Here is a 25,219-nt window from a genome sequence, read left to right on the forward strand (position 1 = left end):
CAAAATAAAGGAGGAGCCGTTCAAAACCACAGATATTTCACACCCAGGTTGGGAAGCAGGACAAACAACCCCCCCCCCCCCCTGGGTGAGCAGCATCAAAGACACAAAACCTTTTTAGGCAACAATCATGGTTCCGATCTGGGTTTCCAACAGTGCCAGAAGTCCAGTTTTCTCAGGCAACCCGATACCGGCAGCAACAGATGGATGCAGAAACCATTGAGAAATGGGGATATTCAGGTGAAGATGTACAGGGAAATGTGGATATACCTTACTGACAGCAGTAGCAAAACAATTTAAGGTGCTTTCTAATCTGAAAATATTGTTAACGGCTATTGATCTGAATAACATTCAACCTGTTGTGGACCGTTTCCCATGAATCCTAAAGGCCGTGAGCGTTATGGAAGTAGTATGACGGCACACAGTTGTTGCTCTTAAATATTTATTGTTTAATGTACTTAAATATTGAGAATCGTATATTTTAAAAGCAACATGAAGAGGCATTTCAAGCAGCATTACAACAAACAGATTCTGTAGATCCAGTCAGTCAGAATGCGCACAAAGACATTTGCTTGTAAATAGGAGGTGGACATTGTCCTGTCCACCTTGTTAGTCCACAAAGCTTGTCTTTCCTCTTGGCCCTATCTCCCGAATCCCTGCGGGTCGTGGGCCTTTTTCGACTCGTCTTTTCCATTCGAATTGCCGAGGTGGTATAAAACATTGGCCAGATTGTGGACCTGGCACGTCCCGAGTTTGCAGCTGCGCCGAGGACGCAACTTCACCTCCATGCTGTCGATGACCAAGCACAGATAGGGGGAGAGAGAGAATACAGATCAGGCTCTAAAACGCAAAACGTGCGTCCAAATATCAAATAAATCATAAACTGGCTATTTTAAGCTTCGTTAGACGCCACAGTCCAAAGTACTGTTGGAACGACTATCCTGGCGTTTATCCTGCATCAGCAGCATCCGGACTGTGGGCAGCGATTTCAACCTGTTTGTGCATGCTCTACCTGCGTTTCAGCGCATCCAGGTCGAGACGTTCTGCGTGAAATGGGACGATCCTCAGTGGCTGAGCATGCTGCGCCCGTCTGTCCTCTGATCTCTTCACCTCTGAAGCCCGTACGGCGTTGACTGGGAGGACAGTGTCTCCCTCTGACCTATGGGTTCATCAGAGAAAGGTATTTATTACCTGTTTGTTTGTTTGTTTTAAACAACTAATACATTTATTGGAATGTGATAAGTTTTTCCATATTTGATACTAAATTCATTTTTGAAGAAGAACATTTTTTTTTATATTTCTTTTTTACAGAATAGCTGGCATTAGGTGATACATCATGATGCTGTGTGTATTTTTTCACACTGACCTGTGAGTTGGCCTCAGTGGAATGGCAACAGTCAAAGGCACAGTCAACAGCAGTACAAACACTATCTCCATACCGCGCTAGCCTGTAGCAGAAAAGACAAACACTCCACATAAAGGGTCCGTCGGCAAAAATATGAATCAAACGAAGGCTGGCACGGAAGACAAGTCTAAATATAAGGATTAAAATAGGATGAATAGGAATCCTCAATGAAACTTACCACCGAGAAAATCCCAAAAAGCTGCTCTGACTGTTCGAAGAAACTCCCGGTGATGTCGGATGCTCGGGTCTGTCGTGCAGGCGCCGCTCCTGGTCCTTTATAGCGTGGCCACAGGGTGGAGGGGCGTGTCTGTGACGGAGTCACACTTGGATGACCAACTTTCATGCATGTGATCAATCAGCGACGGCGACAGTTTGATCAACTATTTTACACCGGATGTGACGCTGCTATAAATAACAACGTTGTACTTGTCATTGTGGTGACCTTGGACCCAGTGCGATGTTTACATTGATTCTAAGTTCACTCTATACCCCCCCCCCCCTATTCCTCTGCTCCCTCACTCCACTTGCTGCTGAGCAATTGTTCCAGAAATCATTCTTTCATCTCCATCACCTGCAGGAAGCCGGCACAGCCCAAAATAACCTCGGTTCTCCTTCAAGCTTTTCTTTATCGCCCCATTTTTCCTGTGCCTTTTCCCTTGAGTGAGTTTTTTACCGTCAACGTGTTTATTCCTGAAATGTCCTTCACTCACCCCCCTCACCCTCACCCACAGTGTATTAAAGCAACTTCTCATTCTTCTACCTTTTTTTCCGAAACAATAAATCCTTAATCAGGGTTAATCATAGAAAATATATCAGTTTATTAAAATGGACTGTTTATTTTTGGCACGTGGCCAAATTCTCTCATGCCCCCCCCCTCTAGGAGAATGTCTATTAACCTTTTAATAATACTGTAATCCACGGGGGGCCAGTGTCTCATTGAATGGTCTCTCTCCTTCACTCTGAATCACAACTTCCCTTCTCAAGTCTATTGTGAACTATTTCCTGTGACATCTGGACGGTTCGTGTTGTTGGAGAAGTGAACTGACTCATTACTGGGGGGGCGGGGGGGTCGCGTGCACACAGGCACGTTAGCAGTCAAATGATGAGGCAGTTTGAGGATTTCCCACAATGCATTTTAGTGGATTACGTGAGCTCGTCTTTTCGCGGATTGCGGCATGCGTCGTGAAAAGGGTGACGTGCCAAAAAGAAAGCATGCCTTCCTTCACGTCTGCAGCCGAGTAGCTTTGTAGGAATATTTTTAGAATATTATGAATCAAGATAAAATTAGTTGCCACTGATAATAAAAAAAAAAACGTGTCGTTCAACAGAACATAATCCTGAAGCCATTCCTCAAACAAAGTTGTGAATATTCCTTCATTTCAGTTTTATTCCTTCTAAACTTTGCTCATAAATGAATATATCTCTTTAAATTGGTAGATATATAAAACATCACACCTGCAAATCATCAAGAATTGTGGCCGTCAAAGACCTCGTTAGTCTGCCTTTTAAAATGTCCACCTGCACTCCACTCATTAATCTAAATCAGTCGCACCTGTTTGGGGTCGTTATCTGCAAAGCGACACCTGTCCGCCCCACAATCAGTCCGTTTTCCCCCCACTGATTTACCGCCGACTTGTTGATGTCCTTCTTTTCAAGTGTTTCATTTGTCTTGAAGGAATATTCGCTCACTTTGTCAGGGGTTCCTTTTTCTTTCTCATTATCACTAATATAGTGTGCATCCTGTTGTTGTGAACCCGCAGCCACCAGCCGACCACTTCCACGTTTCCCCCTTTCCCACCGGGGCGCGAGAGTGAGCATCCTGTTCGGAAAAGCCCGGAAGTGGTAATCGCTCGTATATCGCCTTCCCACAGAGGACGTCGTGTAGTGTCACTTTGACGACAAGTGCGTGACCGCTAGCTGCCCGTCTCGTCTTTACCGCACATTCGAAGTAGGGAAGGAGGAGATAAGGAGATTTAACTCAAATAGAAATGGGATAAAAATCAGAAATTGAAACGTGTTTGCTTCTCTCTGTGGATTAAAATGTTATTCTATTCTGCACATTTCTATAAAGCAAACGTATTGACAAGGAGACGAATAATTTAAATCGTTTAGCCAGGAGTTCCCACACTTTTCCATACCAGGGCTCCTTTTGTTTTGCTGCTTAGTTTACCAACATTTAATGTTGTTTGTATGATAATAATTCTATTTTTGAGCATTTCCCCCCTGATGAGCCTGGGCAGGCACAGATCTATGAAAATAGCTCCACCGTGTGGGCCGAGACGCAAAGAACATTATACTGCTGAAGGCACAACGTGTAATCGATTACACGATGGAAGGACTTCTGGTTCTGATTAATCAGAAAGATGTTCCCGCTTCGATGGCTCGGCTTGACGGCTCCGGTGTTATGTAATGAGCTCGGAGGGGGAGGGGGGGCTGATAAAAGCAAAACATTGATGCTCTTTTTTAATCATTGGTTCCCAAGCGGTTAAGAGATTTGAGTGAGAGAGTGAGACGGAGACCTGTAGGATAGAGGGTCAACACTCTGAGATATAATCCTAGAGTCCATTAGTGGATTATATCCATAACTTTACCATGGCTCCTGTCCCTCTCTTGGATTAGAGAGAGAGAGGGAGAGAGAGCGTTCTATCCAAAGACAGAGTGTAGTGTGCTGTGGACACAGACCCTCTGAGAAAGAGCTGAGGTAAAGCTGTGACTTTGGATACACACCTACGATATAACATCTGATTGGCTGAGTGAATGGCACAAGGTAGGTCTAGTCAAATATATAGAATTAAAAGTAAACTGCAGCATTGTTGGTGTTTAATTCATCTCAGTAATGATCGTGTGATGTAGAATGTGCATATCCAGGAAGCATTTATCAGAGATAACATGGTTGAAGGCGATTAGATGTATTTTTATGTATTTTGTATACGTATTCTGAAGCGAATGAAGTGTACTCTTTGTCTACGCTGTCCTCCTCATTGTTGTTGTGTAACTTTAATTACGTTATGGCCCTAATGATGATTCCTCTCCCGCTTTGTGTGTGTGTGTGTGTGCGCGCGCAGGAAGCATGGACGTGGACCTGGAGGGGATTATCCAGTGCATCAAGCAGGGGAATGAAGTCGGTGTTCAGACACAGCTCCAGGAGTTTAATAAAGAGGTAACGTCATCACCGAAGCTCCCTCATCACCTTCCCGTGTCTGATTGGTTCACTCCTGCTCATGACCTGCCGACCTTCATCGTCATCTCTCCCACAGTTTGCCCAGTGCTTCTTCTTTGATGCCGAAGAGAGGGACCGAAGGAAAGTGAGTTGGATTATGCTGCCTCTCCTCTATCTCTATCCCACCTGTGCTCCGTAAACAGCACCTTTCCTTACCCTGCCTCACCATCTCCCCCCCCCCCCCCCCCCCCACACACACACACACACACGCTGTAGGCTGTGTGTGATTAGTAATTCTGCTGTATCAGTTGCCCCTGATCCTCTCTCCTTGCATACTCAGGCCGATTGAGCCCAGGTGGAGCGAAGCAATAAGCAGCATGTTAATCTATTCCACACTCTCCGCTCTAAGTGGAGCTGTATATGCAAACATCTCAAACAATAGCAACTGCTATACACGTTTTTATTCTGTATTAAGTCCATTTTATTTTGTTTAAACATTTACTTCAATTATTATATTGAATGGCTTTATTTCAGTTTTTATACCTAATTACTGTATATTTGAAGGTAATTTGATTTACAATTGCAATACATCTTCAAATTCAACATATCTTTACTTTTTTACATCTCAACTTGTGTTTTTAACTGACAAACATGTCATATTCCCCGAGTCAGACTGGTCAAACAATCGCTGTGGATAAATAAATGTAATGTCTCGATAGAAACATGAAACCAACGTCAGTCAAGAGGAAAGTCCCTGAATATACACTAACATCTTTCTTTGCTTCTTTCTCGTTCACCAAAATGCCATAAAGCAAAGACAGCTTGAAGAGGTACGGTGCTGCCGCAGTTCAGGAGTTCAAGTCGCACGCGTGAACGCAGGGATTATTGAAATTCAGATTATTCTTTGTCCTACTGTAACAGTTCAAGAAGAATAAAGTGAGGGACCACACGACCTCTGACTCGGACAGTGATGAGTACAATCAGGAGGATCGAAACCTCATCCTCAGACAGGTGAGGGACTGATCTTCTGCTCGTCCAGGTGTCCAGTCAGCGGCTCCTTTTAAAGAAGGCCCGTTGATCCGAATCGATTTTTTTGTCTCCCTCAGAATTTGGCTGTTGTTCTCTTGAGGTTCATAAGAACGGAAGTCAAAAGTCATCTTCTGAGGGTATCTCTGCGTACCCTGAGAATCCTGTCCAGAGACAAAAAGATCCTGGGCCCCTTCGTCACAGACGGCGCTCTCTTGACTGTGGCCAGACTAGCCGGACTGACCACGAGTGGTGCGGGCGATGAAGCGAGCGACCCCGACACGGACTTCTACGACAACGTCATCGCCTCTCTCGCTGAGGCCAAAGTGCTGCAGTGTCGGAACGACGGGGACGAAACCAACATGGAGGTCGGCGAGCAAAACGACGGGGGCTCCGCCTTCGACGAAGACGCCAAGAGCGATGTCAGCAATGCCAACAGCGGAGACCTGGACAGCCTCAGCTGGGCGGGGAGCCAGAGGGCCAGCATCAGTGAGACGCACCGAGGCAGCATCCATCAGAGGGTGCTGGAGCGGGGCAGGAGAGACCGCAGAGAGAGCAAGATGGAGGGCGAGGAGGAAGAGGGGGATGCGGGAGGGGAGGCGCAGAGAAAAGAGGCCATGAAGGTGCTGTGCAATGTGGTGTACAACAGCATCTGGGCACAGGAGAGGTTCAGCGCTCTCAGGTGGGCTTTCTGAAAATGTACAGCACGTCATTCACATCATTGTTCCCATCATCATATCTCCAGATTGCTAACGTGCTGCTGTTTCCTTCAGGCTCATGAGCGGCCTGGTCGAGCGGGTCTCCTCCAGTATCGGCTGCTCCCCTCCCTCCAGTGTTCAGTTCTATGAGCTGCGCCTCATGTTCCTCATTACTGCGCTACGGCCGGAGCTCAGGACTCAGCTCCAGCAGGTGCTCTGAGCTGTTTCTCTCTTTATCCCATCGCCTAGTTTCATGTTAGCGTGAGCAGAGGCTGACTCTTCTGCTCTGTTCTGACGCCTCTGAACCCGATTTCCTTCCCGCCCTGACATTGCGTCGGTTGTCCAGGAGCGAGGCGTCTCCATCCTCAACGCGGCTCTGGAGAGCTGCCTGGCGGTTCAGTGGAAGGACCAGTACGAGTGTGCGCTGAGCCCGGCGGTGCCGCCCATCTCGCTGGAAGCCTCTCAGCGGGTCTCGGAAATCCTCAAAATCCTCTTCAACGTCACCTGCAGCAGCCACAGGCAGGAGCCCGGCGAGGTCGGTGACGACGAGCCCGGCATTACGCTCTCAGCCGTAGCGCGCAAACCCACAGACAGTGCATGTTTAACGATTCCTCAGAACGACGCAGCTCTCTACCGACACCTGGTGGCGCTCCTGCGTCTCTGCCTGATGAGGAAGTGCGTGCTTCCGGAGGACACTGATGAACTGCAGGGGTGAAGCGTGCATTCGGCTAATATTTGTACCACGTTTTAATACTTTTAGGTTCATCGGTATGTAGTAAATTAGCCGTGGCTTCTCTCTTACTGGTTCTCAGCCACGCGGTCAACCTGCTGTCGGCGCTGCCTCTCCGGTGTCTCGACGTGCTGCTGACGGTGCCTCTGGAGACAGGCTCACAGCAGTGCCGCGGTGTCAACATGGACTGCGTCCACACTCTGCTGCTGTTCATGGAGAGACGCCTGGAGTCGGTCAGGAGAAGGGAATGTGCAGAAATATGTTCATTAGTCGACTAGCGGTGCAGAAATAAGACACTTTTCTTTCTTTTTTTTGGCTTCTCAGGGGGATAAAATCAAAGAGAAGCTGACACCAATCCTCAATCTGCTGACGGAGAGCTGCAGGGCCCACAGAGAAACCCGCCGCTACATCAGGAAACATGTAATACCCCCCCCCCCCAATGCATAAAAAACAAACGGTGCTTCTCCCAATATTTGGGTTGTGTTGGAATCAAGTGTCTCTTCAAATAGTCAAATGTAGTAATAATTTCTGCCTGCCGTCAGATTCTGCCTCCTCTTCGGGATGCATCCCACAGACCAGAGGAGGGATCCACTCTGAAGAGCCGCCTGATCCGTCTCATGACTCATCTGGACACAGAAGTCAAACACTGCGCCGCCGACCTCATCTTTGTCCTCTGCAAGGAGAACGGTGAGAGCAGACACACACACACAAGTCTCCGTGCCTTAACAGAGAGCTTTCATTTTCTTCTGACTTTTGAAAAATGAGTTATTGGTTTAAGAAAATGAGCACTAAAAACATTTAACTGTAGAAGTGAAAAAGCTTTAAATCCTAAAGTATCATCCCAAAAATGATTGCTCTATTTGTTACATAAAAAAAAAAACCACATTTATACTTTACATGTACTCATCGCAGCAGTTAATCCGTAACTTGATGTCTCATTTTCATCTCATTTTCAGTACACACGTTTCTCAACTGAGTGTAGAACAATAATCGTTTTTCATGGATCAATTTCTCGCAGTCAGTCGATTTGTCAAGTACACAGGCTACGGCAACGCGGCAGGCTTGCTGGCCACCAGGGGTCTGTTGGGTGGGCAGGGGTCCGGGGCGTCCCGCTCTGAAGGCCAGTACTCCAGCGACTCCGACTCCGACACCGAGGAGTACCGGCAGGTCAAAGATCGCATCAACCCAGTGACGGGGCGGGTGGAGACAGAGCAGCCAGACCCCATGGAGGGCATGACGGAGGAGGAGAAGGAGGAGGAGGCCAGGAGATTGATCACGCTCTTCAACAAGCTTGCCAAGTCAGTCAAATGACAATCTCACAGCCACACCGTTGATGCTGATTAGCAAGTAATTTGCACTTTTGCCGCTCCTTTGTGCTGCAGAGATCACTTTATCCATGCAGTGGGAATCGACTCGGAGGGGAAACTGGTCCCAATGTCAGGGCTGAGGGAAGAGTGCCTCACTGAGGAGAGGGAGTCCGGGTCAGAGAACGACAGAGACGCAGAGGGAGGAGAGAAGAACTGAAACGTCAAAGGATCCCATTCCGCAGAAATAGCGGCAGTAAATTTAAACGATGTAGTTCTCTGCAAGGCAGCAACTAAGAAAATGATTTAGTGCAAGAGGATAAGAGGCCGCGTGCTCTGCTTCACTAGACTCGCACTACAATACACCGCATCGATACAGACACGCTGGTGGGAGATCTTCAGGAACAGGTTTCACCTTAATAGCATTATAATAGCCTCAACGCAATCTTCTTGTTTCTACTTCTGCTCTGTCTAATTCACTGCAGATTCATTCAGACTTATATAAAGCGTCACCCCAGAGTGAATTCAGAACGGATAAATATCGGCCGCATTCACTCGTGTGTTTACTAAAGATGAAATGTAAAATCTGCACCACGTGCTGCGTTTATAGTGCAGAACCATCTCAGACTGGCTTCAGTCCCGTGATGAATGACTTCTCATCGGCATCGTTATATTTATTACTCATATTTATTGGAGGCTTTGGGTATTGTTATGTCAGTTTTGATGAGTTCTTTAGCTGAATATAAATATTGCTACAGGTGAAAATGTATTTATTAGCATATTGTTCATATACTTATAATATACATGTTATTCATTCCTGTAATTATTAGTATGGGTATTGTAAACAAATGAAATAAAGTCCTGAACAGGATGAATGAAAGGGAAACAATTTGCTAGTTTTCTTTCTGGCAGTGTCAGTTTTATTTATTTAGCACATTTCGTTTTCAACTGGAATGCATATAAAACAGGAAGGATAATGAAAGGACTTGTCAGCAACCTGAATAAAAAGAAATAAAGAGCCATGCATGCATCATGGAAGATATGCAGAATCAGCAAATGCAACATGATTATTTCAGAGACTCCTGAGGTGCGGCGCAGTGTGTCAGCACATCTCCATCATCTCTTTGAGTGACATCTGCAGCTCCACAGACTGCAGGGAGGAGGCGCCGCCTTCAACAGCTATTGTCTTCAGTATCTCCATTGAAGTGAGGACCACCTGTTACAGAAGAAAAAAAAAAAAAAAGGAATTCAGATACAACGGCAAGAAAGATGAGAGTGCGATGGCGTCTTTTTTTCTTTGTCAGCATGACCCCCCAGCCCCCCCCTGCAGAGGTTGGGGGCGGAAACACCAGAGAGATCAGCTGTCACCAGCGCTATCCAGGCTCCTGTAATCAATACGGAGACAAAATTGCCTCTTGAAAGGTGCTGCTGACTTCAGCTCCCTTATTTGAGCACTTTGATCAATCACGACATTTGATGTGCGGCAGAATAAAGCCTTTCTGACCAATGGGAATGCTGCTTCAAGTCTGTCGCCATTTAATAATTGATAGCTTCTCTCACCTCCACCGTGATGAGTTTCTTCACCCAAGGCCTGTTGTCTGGGTCGGGCCACTTCTCCCCGAGGCAAAAGAACAGGGAGCAGGGAGGGCAGTCTCTACCCTCGATGAAGTCTTGTATTCCTAATGTAGAACAATCGATCAATCAATCACCGCCTTCTGCAGGCTTCCATTGATGCATAAAGCTGCATAACACTTGCTTTTCACCCACCGCGCACAAAGTCCCTGAAGTGGTACAGCTGTTGGGGTTGCAGTTTAGAAATCTCTCTTGGCCGTCCGCTCCTGTCAAACTTGGAGAAGCTCCAAAAGGCTTTGGTTTCGCCCCATCGCTGGCCGTAGACCACATGTCCCGACACCCCCAAGTCTAACCCACCACCCAGATTGTCGAGGACGCGCTGGGTCAGGCTAATTTGGGTTTGATCCAGCATGACTCCGGGACTTGGCAGAGACACCAGAGAGAGGCCTGATGCTGGATCCAAAACTGTCTCGGCGAGTTCGGGCCTAATGCAAAAGCAATGTTTGGAATCAGACTGAAACGTTTAGTGGCTTGGGAAAAGCATTTGCTACCAGCCTGCCATCTGGGGTTAAAAATATTAAATTAAAATTGAAATATTGTCCTTTGTGTTTGTTTCATTGAACAGTGAACTGAAATACAATTCATTCAAATTCAACTCGTGTAGCTCGGAAAAAGTGCTAAAAACATTACAGGAATAGTTTGGCATTTAGGCAGACCCCCCCCCCCCCCCCCCCCTCCTTTTTGATGTTACCTGTAGACTAAGCGGATTCCTGCTTCATTCCCGACCAGCTGCTCAGACACCTTCACACCCCTGTAGTACACCGATATCCTGAATTGGGTCCCTACAGATTTAAAACGTGGTGAGAGGGACATTTTTAGTGGCTCTGATATTCCACTTTCAATCACAATATCAAGTACCCCAAAAGTATTATCGAGAAATTCAGTTTTAATGGTCTTAAATGGTTATTTTTGAGTGTGTGTTTGGTTCCCCATTTTTTCTTTCTTCCATATCATCCACCAACTTACTGAAATTATCTCCTTCTCTGGCCTTGTTCATTGTATGAAGGAACAGCTCAGCCAATTGCCCATCATAGGCCCCTCCCACGGCTCCCTCCATTGGATGTGCTGGTTGCTCAGGCAACTCTGCTTCACCAACTGCTCTCCCAAACCTGACTGGATACTGCTGTTGCCCAGGCAACGCACATCCTCCAATCAGAACCTGGCTTTGGAGCCGCTGTTGCTCAGGAGGAGGCTCAAAGCCCGCAGTGGCCTCTGTGGAAAAGTTGGAGAAACAAAAATAAAATAAAATAAAGTACCTCGGATACTTCTGTCTTCTGCTCATGCTGCAGCAGCGGTAAGGAAATGACGAGGGGCCGATAGGACTACCTGCGTCGGGGCCAATGTCCAGTCCCTTTAGACACTGCTGGAGAATATCCTCGCCGGAAAGGGATTCTGTTGGCAAACATTGACCCGAATATGCAAATTGTATTTCCACAATCCTAACTTGAGCGATTTAATTTCTAAATTCCAATATTTATACCAGGAAAGGCAGAGAGAGAGAGAGAGAGCGGAGGACTCGCTTACCTGCATACACGGGTTCTTCTGCCAAATAGGGGCGATCATCATAGCGTGAGACATCCTGGCTCAAAAATGTCACACACACACCTGAATAAGTTAATATGCAAATGTAGAATTCTGTTTTATTTTCTAACTCCTTCAACTCTTACTTCTTGTGTGGGAACGCCCACGTCTGCGATCAGATCAGAGTCATCTCGGTTCTGAATTCCAGCAGAGGAGTCAGCTTTAAAAGTGACAGAAAAGACCTTCGTTAATTATTTCCTATCATTTACGTGCCTCAGAAACATCCCATCATGCGCTGTATGTGGCCACACTGGTACAAAGACGTCATCTACACACCCCCACATGTCACCTGTTACCGTGGAGCGTGTATAGAGTGAACTCATTTTTGTGTTTGTCTAGTTTACAGTCAGCAAATATTAAAACAATGTCCCTTTCCTAGAATCGTGAATAATTTTGAAGATGCAAAACTGCAGCAGAAAGATGATTTTTTTTATTTTAAAGCAAGAGAACAATCTCCTTTGCATTAATCTTAATGGTAATCCCAAACATTCCCCTTTTTCAGAACTTGTCCGGTCCCGGCCCAAACGGTAATTGAGCCCCATGCCGGATCCTCACCTCCTGGCGCCGACTCATTTGGCCAGCGAAAGACTTTATGAGGCTTAGCGTCATCTTTCTTGTTATCAAGGACCAATGTGAAGCCTTTGGCTCGGAGGGCGCTGCGGAAGTTCCTCTTCCAAACCGAGGCGTCTCCCTGAGCGCGTCCATTGCCTCCCACCTCTGCCCAGGCCTGCAGGGAGGAAACATTACACAAGAGACCCCTCACTACGCACAACACCATGAATATCGGGGACAACTTGGCTTGTCTTGAGTGATGATGACACACGTTACCTTAAAGACGAGGATGTCTGCGTCAGTGGAGTTCTGTCTTAAAGCGTGCTTCCAAGGGATGGAGAACTCTGTACGCTCCGGGTTCGTCCAACAGACACCAGGATGCCTGCAGCTGTCGATTTGCATCCGCAGCCATGGGGTGAACCGCGGTTTAGGGTGACACATCCCTACTAAAGCCAGGTAATCATCAAGTAGCAGATGATGTGATCATTAGTTGAGTTTATTTCATGCAGAATACAAAATTAAATAAAATAGATAATAACTTTTTGTGTACAAGAAACCATATTTCGGCAGAAAATAACAATAAATATGTCCAAAACAAAACACCAAATGTCATGTACACAAGAAATAGCAAATAATTCATTATATCGTGCTTGAAAAGGTTTAGATTTCAAATCTATTGGACTTCTAATGTAAAAAAAAAAAAAAAAAATTTAGGAACATTTGTATATAGCACAGATTACTAAATAATTAATAAGAAATATTTTATATATATTTCAATAATTATATTACCAACAATGGTAAGGAGCCCTTTATATAATAGGCCAGTATTAACATTAAGCCCCGCCCTCTCTGTACTGAGACAAGACCATGCGTTTATAAATGAATTTAAACTTTTGAATGTTCTGGCCTTGCTTTTGATCAACATTCAAACTATTCCAGCCCACATACAGTCAGGGGGGGGGGGGGGGGGGAATAGTAATGGTGGCTCATTGACAAAAAATGACTAAAGCATTGATCACAACAACCTGATCACAGCACGGCTGAGGCGCAGCTGGAAAGAGCAGATGGATGTAACAAAACAATTTGTTTTGTGTACGAAGGACTTTCAACGGAAACAAGACCGCAAGGGCTTTTTTGAAATGCTCCTCTTAGACAGGATGTTTGACGTCATTTGTACTGTAATACATGCTACTGTGTGACTGTACTTGTACTCTAACATTCTATCTAATAAATATATTCATCATCTTCAGGAAGCAGGCAGATCTGGTTCAGCCGCAGATTCATAAATAGTACCCAGCATGAGTACAAATACATAAAGAAAAAACACAAATTAATCAATTAAAGTCCAAATAGAGCAACATAAAGTGGACACGGATCTGAATCTGAATCCATTGTTTGTTTAGCTACACAACAAAACAGCCAACATTCCAGTTTGGACAGAAATATGATCGTGTGAGTGAGACAGAGGTTATGGATGCCGTGCGTAAATGCGCACTTACCTGACGGGGTTCGCGTCTCGGTCTCAGCTGAGACAAACTGTCGAACCTAAAACCGGCGAGTGTTTCTGTTCTTATTTAACCGCCCACAAGTTTTCTCGGAAACTCAGTTTCGTTTTCCAGATATAGACTCTCATACCGACCGGAGCCGGTAGATGGAGACAACCGGAGAGCGTGCGTAAAGCAAAGAGGACTTCACTGTGGAAGTCGCTTCACTTTGGCTGCTGTATTGTTTTCTGGCTGATTATTATCCTCATGAGTCCATCTGTCTGATCATCTGATATTTTTGGGGGGTTTCCATATTTATTAATTGCTGTTTGGGAATCTTATTTTTTTTTTATTTTAGAAATTCCACAATTTCAAAAAAGCGATTCAAAATTCTTGTATTTTGAGATGCATGAACCTGGAAGTGAAAAGCAAGCATCCAAGAAGCGTGAACCCACGACCTATAAATAGAGAATTTAAACTTTTGGCACAATTATCTTCAGAAAGTTTGCTGTGAAACGAGGATGGAGACGCAACACACACACACATGCACACACGCGCACGCACACACACACGCGGGAGATGACACCATTTGTTCTTTGCAGATTTTATTCGTTTCTCAAATACAGGAGTTAATGTACAGAAAGACAAAGAATTTCATCAAGAGCTGTACAATATTTACACACCTTTTTTTCCCCTTTTTTATGGAAAAGTAGATCGTTTTCAAAATAAGTCATAGTATGCACAAACATCAAAATGATAAAAATGAAATGACTCTCCTCTTTAAATATTACGTATTTATACTCACTCCTTCTTTCCGGATAGTTTACTTATTTTTCTTTGCACCTGCTTGACTGATGATTGAACTGAAAGCACAACAATGTTAAATTTCAGATAGATTTTCCCATTAATTATTATTATTTTTTTGTCCTTTTTGTTATTTTACACCCACCCAATATTTCCATCTCGACATCTGTTCATTTTCCATTACGGGGGGGGGGGGGGGGGCGGGGGGGAGATGGCTTGAATATGTGGGTGACGATTGTATACCGACCCTGTGGGGAAATAGTAAGGTATTTAAAATGCCAGGGCAGCAACCCAGTGCTTGCAAGCGATTAAGTTAAAAACCTCCTCATATAAATAATAAAAATGTGTTTCATATACTATCAAACAGCAAACTGGTGCTGCCCTTCACATAGTACAGGACGAGCGAGAGCGTTTAGCATCACATCTCATGTTTCTATCCGTGGACGAGTCCATGTTCGCGCTGCTCACGGCACCACTCTGCACGCATTTGTTTGTTTTTTAAAAAGCATTCTCACCCTCTTCCACTCTTTGTCAAAAGCCAACAGCTGATGTTAGTCTTCAAAAAAATAATTTATGTAAAAACTAAGCGGTGATAGTTTCTCTTTGAACTATCGTCTTTATGACACACGGTTAAGCGCGATGTCAGCGGCTCCTCCCATCACTCCGTCGCGGCGTCTCCTCTCTTCGTCCTTCCACGTCGTGTCGCTTCCTTTTATCCAAAATGTCAAATCCCTCTCGACCCACAGGCGTCCCCCTGGATCAATGGGTCCCCCCCTCCCCCCCACCTCCTTCTCACAAAGTAAGACATTTCTTTAGTCATTGGTCAACAACAAGAAAAAGAATAGAAGCCAGTGTCCGAGGTTCCTTGAACAGACCTCCTTGTGTTCGACACAGGCTTAAAATTTCATCCTCAGATCTTAGAGATTTGAAGAGGGTTGGGGGGGGGGGGGGGCTGTACAGTAGGGGCAGTCTTTCAGTTTTTTCTATTTTCTTTTTTTAAATCCTCTTGCCTTAATTAGTTCCATCCTCCCCTTTGCAATGGCCTCAGGCTTTGGTGCTGAGCGTGAGGAGCTCGATGAAGGAGCTGAAGAGGGTGTCCAGCCAGCTCTGGTTGGCCATGCACTGTTGCACCACCTCCTCTTGCCCCGGGTCCTCAGCTGCCTGCTCGATGGTGTTGGTCTGGAAAGGGGCGACAAAACACAGATGATTTGGGGGGGGGGGGGGTTCAAACTCAAAGCCGGGTCCGAACTGGTCCAGGACACGTCTAAATAAAATAGAGTGGTTTGCGTACCTCTTTCTTGCACTGTAAGAAGGTGTGGTATTTATAGTGATGCAGGGAGTGGTAGAGACTGTAGATCCGATATGAATCAGCTGACAGTTTAAGGTCCTAAAAAACAACAGAAAAAGTCATTAGAAATAAAGATCCCCTGACATCCGTCTCTCATAATGACTCCATTGAGGAGCATACAGTAGTGGAGATTGTTCTGGATCAATGCCGTGGAGAAGACGAGCAAGCTTAGCAACCGCTGTAAAAAAAAAAATCATCTTTCCACTGGTAACGCCAAAATAGGATTTTCGAATTTTTTGGATTTCCTAGAACTGAAATACAAAAAAAAAAAAAGGTTGGGACTACTAATCAATGTTTAATTTGAGGCACATGCTAAAGGGGAAAAAAAACTCCTTTCTGAGTCAATGAAAACTATGTTTCCATGGAAACAACTAAATAAATCTAGTGTGATATTTGGCAAAGTTAGTGGGCGTAGTTATATGCTCTGTCCAAAACTAAAAAAACAAGTACAGACGGATAAAAAGTGGGAATAAAACACAAACAGAGGAATATACGGTCAGTCCTGTTAGAGAAAGAGAAGCATAAACCTACATTTTTAAACGTGTAGTTTTATAAGTAAGAAGGATTTGAACGAGTTCTGAAACTTGAAGCAGGTGTGAGAGGGGAAGCCGACCGAAACGGGAAACGCCGTCTGAAACACACACACACACACACACCTGTGGTTTAGGCAGGGTCTTCTTGACTCTGTTCAGAGTCTTACGGTTGTAAGCCTCCCCACTTAGCCGGACCCTCACCACTCCCGAGTCCAGGGGGTCCACGATGATCTGGGGGTACGCATGCAGGACCTCCTGTCGAAAAAAGAGGCGGAGCGGGGAGAGCAGAAGTCACGAGCTGAATCATTATTAAACCGGAAAACAAAACATTTGACCACAATTTTAATTCTTGAGAGAAATCCACTTTAGACATTAATCAATGGTCTACTTTCTCAGAACTAGAATGCGCCACACCACTGATGTAACATAAATAGTCTTGCACTCTAGTCCAGGATGATATGAAGCAGCAAAAAAATAAAACATGAGAAATGCAGTTCCACTTCAAATGAAAGCGCGAGCCAAATCGCCGACGCCATTTCAGTCATGACGGACGGATTACCTGATGCTGGGCGCTCATGCCGACTCTCCTCAGCAACCTCTTCTTCTGTTCGCTGAGGATGCTGTCAATCTTCCTCATCGGCGGGAGGTAAAGCTCATCTGGTGGCCAATCGAGGTACAGCAGGTTGAATCAATCATTCACGCGGCTGCCAATCGTTTAATGTCAAAGGCAAATTCAAAGCAGTTCTGGCTCAGCAGTTCTGGCTCAGCAGTCCTGGGTGCCCCCCCCCCCCGCGCCCCCCCGGCACTCACCGTCCGTGTCCTCCAGGGCTTGGATCATGTCCGGGTCCAGGGCTGTGCTGACCAACATTTCCACGTAGCTCCTGAACATCTCTCTCATGGCGCGGTTGTTCACGCCGCCTTTCACCGGCACTGAAGTGGAAACGAGTCGCAGACGTTAACGGCGTCCCGCGACAGAACTACGAGATGACGGGATGATACCGTAATTCTGACGTGAAACACGAAATAAAGTTCTCACTCTCGTTCTCGCTGGCTGCGTCTTCAGAAGAGTCCGAGTCAGATGACGAAGGGATCTCCTTCAGCCACTTCTTCCTCTTTTTGGGCGGCGGCTCGGCCTTCACTTTGACCGTCTTGGACTTGGGTGGGCGCTCGGCCTTTTCTTTCTCCTTCCTCTCCACCGCTTTCTTCTCCTCCTTTGCCCGACCTCGTTCCGCCGCCGCGGTACGTCGCTCCACTTTCTCCTGCTGCGGCTGCACCCGCTTCTCCTTCTCGGGCTCCCTCTCCCTCTCCCTCTCCTTCTCCCTCTCCTTGGCTTTGAGCACAGCGGCTGGAGCCTCCTTCTTCTCCCGCATTTCTTTCGTCGTCGTCATCGTCGTGGCGGCGGCGGCGGCGGCTGTTCTCGTCTTCTCCCTCTGTTCGCGCTGGGAAGGCGGAGCGACTCGCTCCTCTTTCTCCGCTGCTCTCGGCGGCGCCTGGGCGGCAGGAGGAGAAGCCATCTTCGGTAGAGGCTGCCGTCTGGGAGACGAGAAGGCGGGAAAAACAGGGTTCCATAATCGTCATCATTAAGGAACGGATTTCTGCAGCAGCAACAAACACGGTAAAATAAGGAAAGGAACCTGAGAGCCGGCGTCGCTCTACGCCAAGGTCTTCGAGAGCAGACTCTGACGTAGTCCTTCTTGTTGACGTTTTCCAGAAACTTGACATAGATTCTCTGGTATCGCCTCTTGGCATCTCCGAAGTATCCAAGGTACTGAGCCAAGAAACGCGTCGTGACACAAGATGTGTTTTACATTAGCTTAGCTAAAACAACCGCGACATATCGGGATCACCGAGGGCTCCGGGCGTGAACTCACGTTGCTGGTGGCACAGAACTGTCTCTGTCCGTCCTTGATCTCCGGGCTGAACTTCTGCAGCAGGGCTTTCTGCACCCTCCAGATGGGTGGGGGTTCACGGCCCGTCTGCAGGGCCAGCTGCGCCCCGACACACACGAAACACACGCGAGACTCAGTCAGATTCTCAGCGACTCGGAATCTAAAAGACGCAGCGCGATTGTCCTCGGGGATTTGTCTCTCTCAGGCGTAACAATCACTCGCTCTCCTTTTAAAATCAATGAATGAGGATATTTTACAAGTGAAAACAGATTTGGGTTTGCTACCTTCCCAAAAGAAATCAACCACCACAATCAGACACACACACACACACAAAAAAAAAAGAGTCTCACGAATACCTTGAGAGTCCGAATGTCTTCCACCCGCACCACAAACTCATCCCTCTCCCTAAAGATGCCCTCCCCTCCACTCTCGCTCTCATCCTCCTCACTCTCTCCAGCAATAGCAGCATCTTCCTGCTTCTGGGCAAGGTGCAGGGAGGTAATCTTAGGAGGGAGGGGCTCTTCGGGAGAGGCGGGGGACTCGGGAGATGGCACGGGAGACTCCTTTTGAGCTGAAGAGGGGGGAAGGGGGGGAGGAGGAGGAGGGGAAGCCGGTGGAGGAGATGAGGCTGGCTGAGGGAGAGTGGCTGGTAGCGGAGAGGGGGGCGCGGGCGCCGCGGGGCTCGGAGGTTGAGACTTCTCCCGCTGCTCTTCTTGTAGAGGTAGGGGTGAGGGGAGTGAAAGGGGAGGCAGGGGGGAGTGAGAAGGAGAAGAGGATGAGGCGGGAGATGGAGGGGCAGAGGGAGGCCCAGGAGTGGAGGGCAGCGGAGGAATCTCGGGGAGAGCCGCTGGAAATAGAAACGAGGAAGATTACGCTTAAGATCGGGACATTTTCTCCAGCGAACGGGGGCGGGGCTACCGGGAAATGCGACACAAGACAAATTAAACAACAGCCTTACCCTCAAGGCTCGGGGCCCCCAGGGTTTCCAGCTGGGGTTCCCTCTCCTCCGTCATACCGCCCTCCTCCTCGCCTCCCGGGCTGCGGCGCTCTCCATCCTCCCCTTTGTTCTCGTCCACGTCTCGGTCTTCCGGCTGAAGGATGTCGGGTTCGTTGGACCGGGGCATCGCGTGAGGCGTGTGCACGGTCGTCTGCGGGCTGAGCGTGGGGGGCTGCAGAGCGGGCGTCAGCGGAGACTGGGCCGGCGGGGGCTGCGGCGGGGGGACAGCTGGGGCTGGATGCTCGAGATCAGCTGCGGCGTGTCGTACAGGGCGGATATGGCCGAGGAGATGCTCTTCTGCAGGTCCTGGTTCTTCCCGACGGAGTCTTCCTCGTCGGAGGAGAAGGACGGCAAGGTCTCCAGGTTCCGCTTCAGCTCGTCCTCCAGCCGCTTGGGGCTGGAGCAGTTCCCCAGAGCCAAGCCCCCGGCCCCTTCGCCGTCCCCAAAGGGAGGTGGCGGCGGCGGGGGAGGCGGCGCAGGAGACAGCGGGCGCAGGCCTCCCGCTTTACAGGGGGAGCTCTCGCCGTTGTCTGGCTCCATTCCCGGCGAGATGTCCAAGCCTGGATGTCTCTTCCCCGTCTTCAGGAAGTCCAGGAACGAAGCGACAAAGCCGGCTTTGGAGTCGGAATCCTTCTCGTCTCCCTGCAAGCGAAGCAAAACGGAGACCGACGCTCAGCTGAACGCGTGAAGACCAGAAACCTCTGGAGGTTAACGACAAATAAATAACGAATCATTTCCTGTCGACAGCACGGATCTCGCCGTGCGGCTCTCACTCTGTCATCCAGGCCCTCGTCATCGACCCCTTCGCTCATCATCTGGCTCTTCGGCTTGTTCTTGTCCTGGCTTCTGCCGCTGTCCGTGCTGCAGGGGGGTCCCGGACTCAAACCGAGGGAGGGGGCAGAACCCACCGAGCCGTCGGACAAAGCCGGGTCCGTCCCAGACAGAGAGTCTGTCCTCAGCAAGGCATCGGAGGACAGGGTACCGATTGGTAGCTTGATCTGGGCGGGGGGGGGGGGGGGGGGGGGGGGGGAACAACCACAACAAAATAAACATTAAGATTAAAAGTAGCTTAGCCTTTATGCATGTTTTTTTACCCGTGGACTACTTGGCAAGGAAGCACACCAAGCCCCCCCCCCCCCCCAGGACTGACCCCCACTGACCTTTAGAGGAGGGATCGGCTCGTGCAGCTGCTGGGGCTGGTGATGGAGCTGCTGGGGGGGCTGCTGGTGGAGGTGGAGGTGATGCATCTGATCCGGCTCCTTCCCGCTCATTTCCATGTACATGTCCTCCCTTCTTCCTCCTCTGCCCCGGCTTCCGCGGCCCCTTCCCCTTCCTCGTCCCTCCCCGCAGAATCCTCCTCCTCCTCCTCCTCCAGCGGCGCCACCAAGCTCCCCCATCAACCCTCGTGGCGTGTAGGGCTCAGGCATTGGTCGGATGCGAGGCCTGCCTCTGGGCCTCGGCGGGCCGTCTCTCTTGGGCCTCGTGGGCTTTCGGCCCCTCTTTTTGGGACCGTCCTGAGGCAGGAGCGAGTGGCTCCCCATAGAGGAGTATCCAGAGGCGTGGTAGAAATCAATGTCCCCCATTAAAGGGCTGAGAGACCCCCCTCCTCCTCCTGCTCCTCCTCCTCCTCCTGCTCCTCCTTTTCTGCAGCTCGACACCAGGTCTGGCAAAAGATCCGGAAGTCTCCGGCTGTTCAACCGGATGTCCGCCGGCTGGTCGGCTTTATCTTCGTCATCCTCAAACTCGTATTCCTGAGCGTAGCTCTTCTTCGGCAGCGTGTTGGGATCTCTGCGCTCCTTCAGCAGATGGAACGAGCTGGACTTCAGGAGCTTCTTGGGACGCGAGGAGCAGAAAATGGGAGACTGGAGGCCTCCGGAGCCGGGCCCCCCGGCGGCTCCCCCGGGTCCGGCGGACAGCTTGGCGCCGGGGTTGTTGCCGCCGGCCGGGTTGGCGCCCATGCCCATCGCCGGCGCCTGGCTCTGGATCAGTCCCAGCTGCTCGGTGTTGACGGTGGAAGGGAGCTCGTGGGTTTTAAGGGAATCCAGATCCAGGGTCATGGCGCTGTTGCTGGGCTCTTCCAGACCGTGGCAGTACGACTCGTAGCCCTGATCGCCGCCGTGGTGCCCCATCATGTCGTAGCCGGCGCCGCCGCTGCCCCCTGCGCCACCGCCGCTCTGCCCAGCTTTCATGGAATCCATTCCGTCCTGTCCGGCGTGCCCCTCGTTCATGTCCTCCTGCACCGGCCCCCCGCCCCCGGCGCAGCTGGATTTGTAGTCGTCCGCACAGAACATGTCCTCCATCCCGGGGAAGAAGGAGCGGTCTTCGTCCTGAAGGAGGGAGTCGGGGAAGCAGATGGACGTCATGGGAACGAAGCGGTTACTTTGCTGGCTCTGGTCCGCCTTCTCCACCGGGCTGACCGTGTCGAACTGGTGCTGGTCCGACCGCTGCTGGTCCAGCTGGCTCTGCTGCTGCTGCTGCTGCTGCGGCGAGGCAGGGGGCGGGGCTATGTGGTGAGGGTGGGGCTGGGCGTGAGGGTGGTGCGAGTGGGTCTGTTGGTGCTGCTGCGGGTGGTGCTGCGAGAGGTGGTGCATGTGGGGCGGGGCGGACAGGCCCATGTCCGGCTCCGAGAGGAAGGAGTGGAGTTCGGGGGCCGAGTGCTGCTGCGCGTGGTGGTGGGACGGATGCTGCCTCTGCTGCCGCTCGCCGCCGCCGCCACCGCCGCCGCTCCTTCCTCCGCCGCCCGTCCCGCCGCGCCTGTCCTCTGCAACAGCTACGTCCGCGCTGGACGTCTGTGAAAGGGAGCGCTCCAGCATGTCCAACGAGGACGCCACCGAGCTTTGCTTGCCCTGGCTCTGCTCGTGCTGATGGGGGGGGGGGGCCCGTGGTTGTAGTGAGCCGCCGCCACCTCCAGCGCCTGGGACTGGAGCTGGAGCTGGAGCTGGGTGGTTTGGGACTGGGACTGAGCCTGATGTTTACCGGAGCCAAGGGCCCCCCCAGCAGATTCCATCACAGCCTGCTGCTGTTGGCTAATAGAGTGCTGCTGCTGCTGCTGGGGGTGGGAGTCCATTTTGTGGTGCTGCTGCTGGTGCTGCCGATGGGAGTCCATCTTGTGGTGCTGTTGGTGGGGCTCATGTTTGTTGCGGGTGGTGTGGGACAGCACCGACTGGAGCAGGTGCGACGGCTGGCGGGACTGATCAGTGGGCGAGTCCATGAGGGCGGCGGCAGCCTGAGACTGGCCGTGCTGCTGCTGGATCTCCGGCGTCTTCCGAGGGTACGCGATTTCGGCGTGCTCCTGCGACTTCTTCTGGAGCTCCATTTGGGCGTGGGCCGGTATCTGCGCGTGGGAGGACACGTGCTGGCCGTGCGAGGAGTGCTGGGAAGCAAGGGAATGTTGGGAGTACGGATCGCCCCTCCCGTAGTGGACTACCGAGCCCAAGTTGTCATGGTGATGGAGGTGGGAGTGCACTTGTTCCGCACTGCCTCTTCCTCCGCTGCTCCGGCTGCTCCCGACGGCCCGCTCGTTCCTCTGCTGCTGCTGCTGCTGCTGATGGTGATGTTGCTGATGCTGCTGCTTCTTCAGAGACATCTCCAGCTGGTTGTCCATCTCCGAGATGGACCCCCCGGACCCGGCGTTGCCTGCTCCAGCGGCGGACGTGGCGCTGTGGGTACGGATGACACTTTGAGGGTGGTACCTTTCTTCGGAGGTCTTCCCCATGTCGTAGCTCAGCCCTTTGCCCGAGTCGGCGGTCGGCGGCACGGACTGGGGCTGGGGCTGCGTTTGCTGGGACGCCTGCTGAGGCTGCTGTTGGGGATGGTGATGGGCAGCCTGGGGGGCGGGACTCGCTTGGGCTTGCAGCAGGTGTTGGATTAAGAACTCGTCGTCGTCGTCCACCACCTCTTGGGACCTCTGGGAGCCCACTCCCAGCATGGAGCTCTCCGCCTTTGTTTTGGAGGACGCAGGGTGATAGGACTGTGGCTGGGAGCTGGGCCCCCTGGTGTCGGGGTAGCCCTGCGGGGAAGCCAGGAAAGTGGGGGAGAGAACTGAGGAAATATATTTATTAGAGGCCGCACCCCCCGGGGATTGCGTTGGGCAGGCGGGCACTGGGGAATGCAACCCTGGACGAATGATGCCCGAGTTACCCGAGGGTGAGGGGCTGGAGTCCGGCATGTGATAAGACCCCCCACCGCTACCCCCTCCACCTCTGTCGTTGGTCATATTATTGCCCACTCCTCCTCCCGACCCAGAGTTCCCACTTCCTGCACCGCTGCTGCTTCCTCCCCCAGATGCTCCGCTACCCGATGAACCGCTTGACCTTAGAAGAGCAGGGGAGTGACCGGGGGCTCCGTAGCTGAGGGATGGGCTTCCAGCCCCACCCAGAGAGGATGGAAGGGATCCATACGCAGAGTCAGCTCCATATAAATCAGTGGCATAGGACTGACTCCGCCCACCGAGCCCCCCGTAGCCTTTGCCACCTGTACCTGAGCTCAAGTCTTGGGCTTGTGGTGAACTGAAGCCCCCGTAGGACTGAGCTAGATGGGAAGGAGGGGGCTGATTCGGGGAATATGACTGCGTCTGTTGTTGGGGCGGGGTCTGACCGGTCAGAGCAGAGGTGGGGGTCTTCACTGGGGGCACGGGCGAACCGTACCCTGAGAGGCAGGCTTTGGGAAGAGACTGGGGGGCTGAGGTGGAGGCGGCAGGGGGCTGCTGCTGAGCGGCAGGGGGAGGGGGAGGAGCCGGCTGTGGGGGCGGTTGCTGCCTGGAAGGCGCCGCGCTGGAGCTCGACGTCGGGATCGAGTTGGAAGGATGAGCCCCGGAGGTGGCAGAGGAGGAGGAGGATGAAGATGAGGTAGAGGACGCAGAAGGAGGCGTGTGAGGAGTTCTTGATGACGACGCGGAACTGGCAGAAGAGTAGCCACTGCTGGAGCTGCTTTTGGTACCTTTCCCCGCCGAGGAAGAGGACGAAGAGGAAGAGGAGGAGGAATAGGGAGGCTGGATGATTGGCCGATACTGTTCAGTGCGAGCGGAGGGCTTGTGATCAGACGAGGGACTCTGGTCCCCGAGCGGGCTGCAAGAAAGCCCAGCATGCCTGTGGTGGGTGGCAATCTGCTGGTACCCCGCCCCCCCACAGCTGAGGTAATGCTGCAGGGAGTGGGCGGCAGAGGACGACAGCTGCGCCTGAGTGGGCGTGGGTCTCTGGTAGTGCTTGATGACGCTGTCCTGGCGGGGGACGGCCCGTTCCTGAGCCGCGCTGGACTGGGACTGGGGCTGGGCCGAGGAAAACACCGACGCGTTGTAGAGTTGGGACGACTGGTCCTGGAGCTGAGACGACAGCAGGTTGAACTGGTGCGACTGCAGATGCCTGGCGGAGGACGCCTGGGCCGACGCGGCGCCCGTGGGGTCCTGGCTGCCCCTATAAGCAGCTGCGGCGGCGCCCTGCGAGGACAGGAGTCTGTCGAAGCCCAGGCTAGACTGGGACGGGGCCTTGATGTGCAGCAGAGGGTCATGCGGGGAGAGCAGGCCATTGGATGTGGGGCTGAACGTGGGCGCGTCCTGGAGGGAAAGGGACGCGGCAGGGAAAGAGCGGCTGGAGAAGGATGCGGGATGCTGATAGGCTGACAGGGCGGAGGAAGAAGGGAATGAGCCGGAGCCAGGAAGGGCTCCAGAGATGAACAGCTCAGGAGGAGCAGGTGTGTGCATCGCTGTAAAAAAAAAACACATTGCAAGATGATTCATGACCACCAAGCTGTCATTTAAATTTAGAGAGAATGAAAAGTTCAAGAAAAAAAACAAGAAAATTAGTAAAACTATTCGCACGTATTTTAAAATGCAAAAATCTAATATTAAATAAAGCTCCACAGCAACACAAAAAATATCATAATTGGAAAATGCTCTGAATGTCATAATGACTGTGTGGCCTGGAGGTTTAGTCTCGCCTAGCTTAGCTTAGCTTAGCCCCACCTGTCTGCCAGGATGGTGTTCGGAACTGGGAGAGGAGGGAAGAGGCTGAGGGCGGAGGCTGGGGACCCCGAGACTCCAGAGCCGAAATCAGATTCATGACGGAAGCGTCGGGGGCAGAGG

The 25,219-nt window shown here is 50.6% G+C and overlaps 3 protein-coding genes across 3 annotated transcripts in view; 1 reads left to right on the forward strand and 2 right to left on the reverse strand.

Moving 5' to 3' along the window:
- Window positions 1–1,158: 1,158 nt before the first annotated feature.
- Window positions 1,159–9,152, forward strand: si:dkey-94f20.4 (synembryn-A). The gene is made up of 14 exons (XM_068754489.1): window positions 1,159–1,177; window positions 4,468–4,562; window positions 4,660–4,707; window positions 5,375–5,392; window positions 5,484–5,573; window positions 5,669–6,270; window positions 6,362–6,497; window positions 6,633–6,821; window positions 6,903–6,997; window positions 7,099–7,249; window positions 7,341–7,436; window positions 7,559–7,703; window positions 8,035–8,314; window positions 8,399–9,152. The coding sequence occupies exons 1-14, from the start codon at window positions 1,159–1,161 to the stop codon at window positions 8,538–8,540; spliced, it is 2,106 nt and encodes a 701-aa protein (XP_068610590.1). The 3' UTR covers window positions 8,541–9,152.
- Window positions 9,153–9,231: 79 nt separating this feature from the next.
- irf3 (interferon regulatory factor 3) lies at window positions 9,232–13,598 on the reverse strand. Its single transcript, XM_068754266.1, has 11 exons — window positions 13,585–13,598; window positions 12,362–12,528; window positions 12,089–12,260; window positions 11,620–11,693; window positions 11,477–11,531; window positions 11,279–11,344; window positions 10,919–11,164; window positions 10,644–10,734; window positions 10,088–10,377; window positions 9,881–9,999; window positions 9,232–9,536 (listed from the first exon to the last, which is right to left on the reverse strand). The coding sequence occupies exons 2-11, from the start codon at window positions 12,524–12,526 to the stop codon at window positions 9,423–9,425; spliced, it is 1,392 nt and encodes a 463-aa protein (XP_068610367.1). The 5' UTR covers window positions 12,527–12,528; window positions 13,585–13,598; the 3' UTR covers window positions 9,232–9,422.
- A 793-nt stretch (window positions 13,599–14,391) lies between these two features.
- Window positions 14,392–25,219, reverse strand: part of prr12a (proline rich 12a) — a 13,267-nt gene continuing 2,439 nt past the window's right edge. Inside the window, 15 exon segments of the mRNA XM_068754324.1 lie at window positions 14,392–15,552; window positions 15,665–15,760; window positions 16,378–16,509; window positions 16,814–16,911; window positions 17,065–17,184; window positions 17,291–17,787; window positions 17,889–18,022; window positions 18,126–18,242; window positions 18,500–18,990; window positions 19,102–19,374; window positions 19,377–19,782; window positions 19,914–20,138; window positions 20,301–22,010; window positions 22,013–24,840; window positions 25,100–25,219. Of these exon segments, the coding sequence (XP_068610425.1) occupies window positions 15,418–15,552; window positions 15,665–15,760; window positions 16,378–16,509; window positions 16,814–16,911; window positions 17,065–17,184; window positions 17,291–17,787; window positions 17,889–18,022; window positions 18,126–18,242; window positions 18,500–18,990; window positions 19,102–19,374; window positions 19,377–19,782; window positions 19,914–20,138; window positions 20,301–22,010; window positions 22,013–24,840; window positions 25,100–25,219 (7,382 nt within the window). The 3' untranslated portion in view covers window positions 14,392–15,417.

This window comes from Brachionichthys hirsutus, chromosome 21 (assembly GCF_040956055.1).
Source record: "Brachionichthys hirsutus isolate HB-005 chromosome 21, CSIRO-AGI_Bhir_v1, whole genome shotgun sequence".
Classification (NCBI taxonomy): Eukaryota; Metazoa; Chordata; class Actinopteri; order Lophiiformes; family Brachionichthyidae; genus Brachionichthys; species Brachionichthys hirsutus.

What these genes read in the sequence shown, in the direction of transcription:
- si:dkey-94f20.4 (XM_068754489.1), top strand. An exon ending in ACAGGCAGGAGCCCGGCGAG is followed by an intron (nt 6,822 to 6,902) that starts GTCGGTGACGAC and finishes ACGATTCCTCAG; the next exon opens with AACGACGCAGCTCTCTACCG. An exon ending in TGTCCTCTGCAAGGAGAACG is followed by an intron (nt 7,704 to 8,034) that starts GTGAGAGCAGAC and finishes AATTTCTCGCAG; the next exon opens with TCAGTCGATTTGTCAAGTAC.
- irf3 (XM_068754266.1), bottom strand. Translation starts at nt 12,526, where the DNA reads ATGTGTCACCCTAAACCGCGGTTCACCCCATGGCTGCGGATGCAAATC. An exon ending in AAATGAGTCGGCGCCAGGAG is followed by an intron (nt 11,694 to 12,088) that starts GTGAGGATCCGG and finishes TCACTTTTAAAG; the next exon opens with CTGACTCCTCTGCTGGAATT. An exon ending in AGAAGAACCCGTGTATGCAG is followed by an intron (nt 11,345 to 11,476) that starts GTAAGCGAGTCC and finishes GTTTGCCAACAG; the next exon opens with AATCCCTTTCCGGCGAGGAT.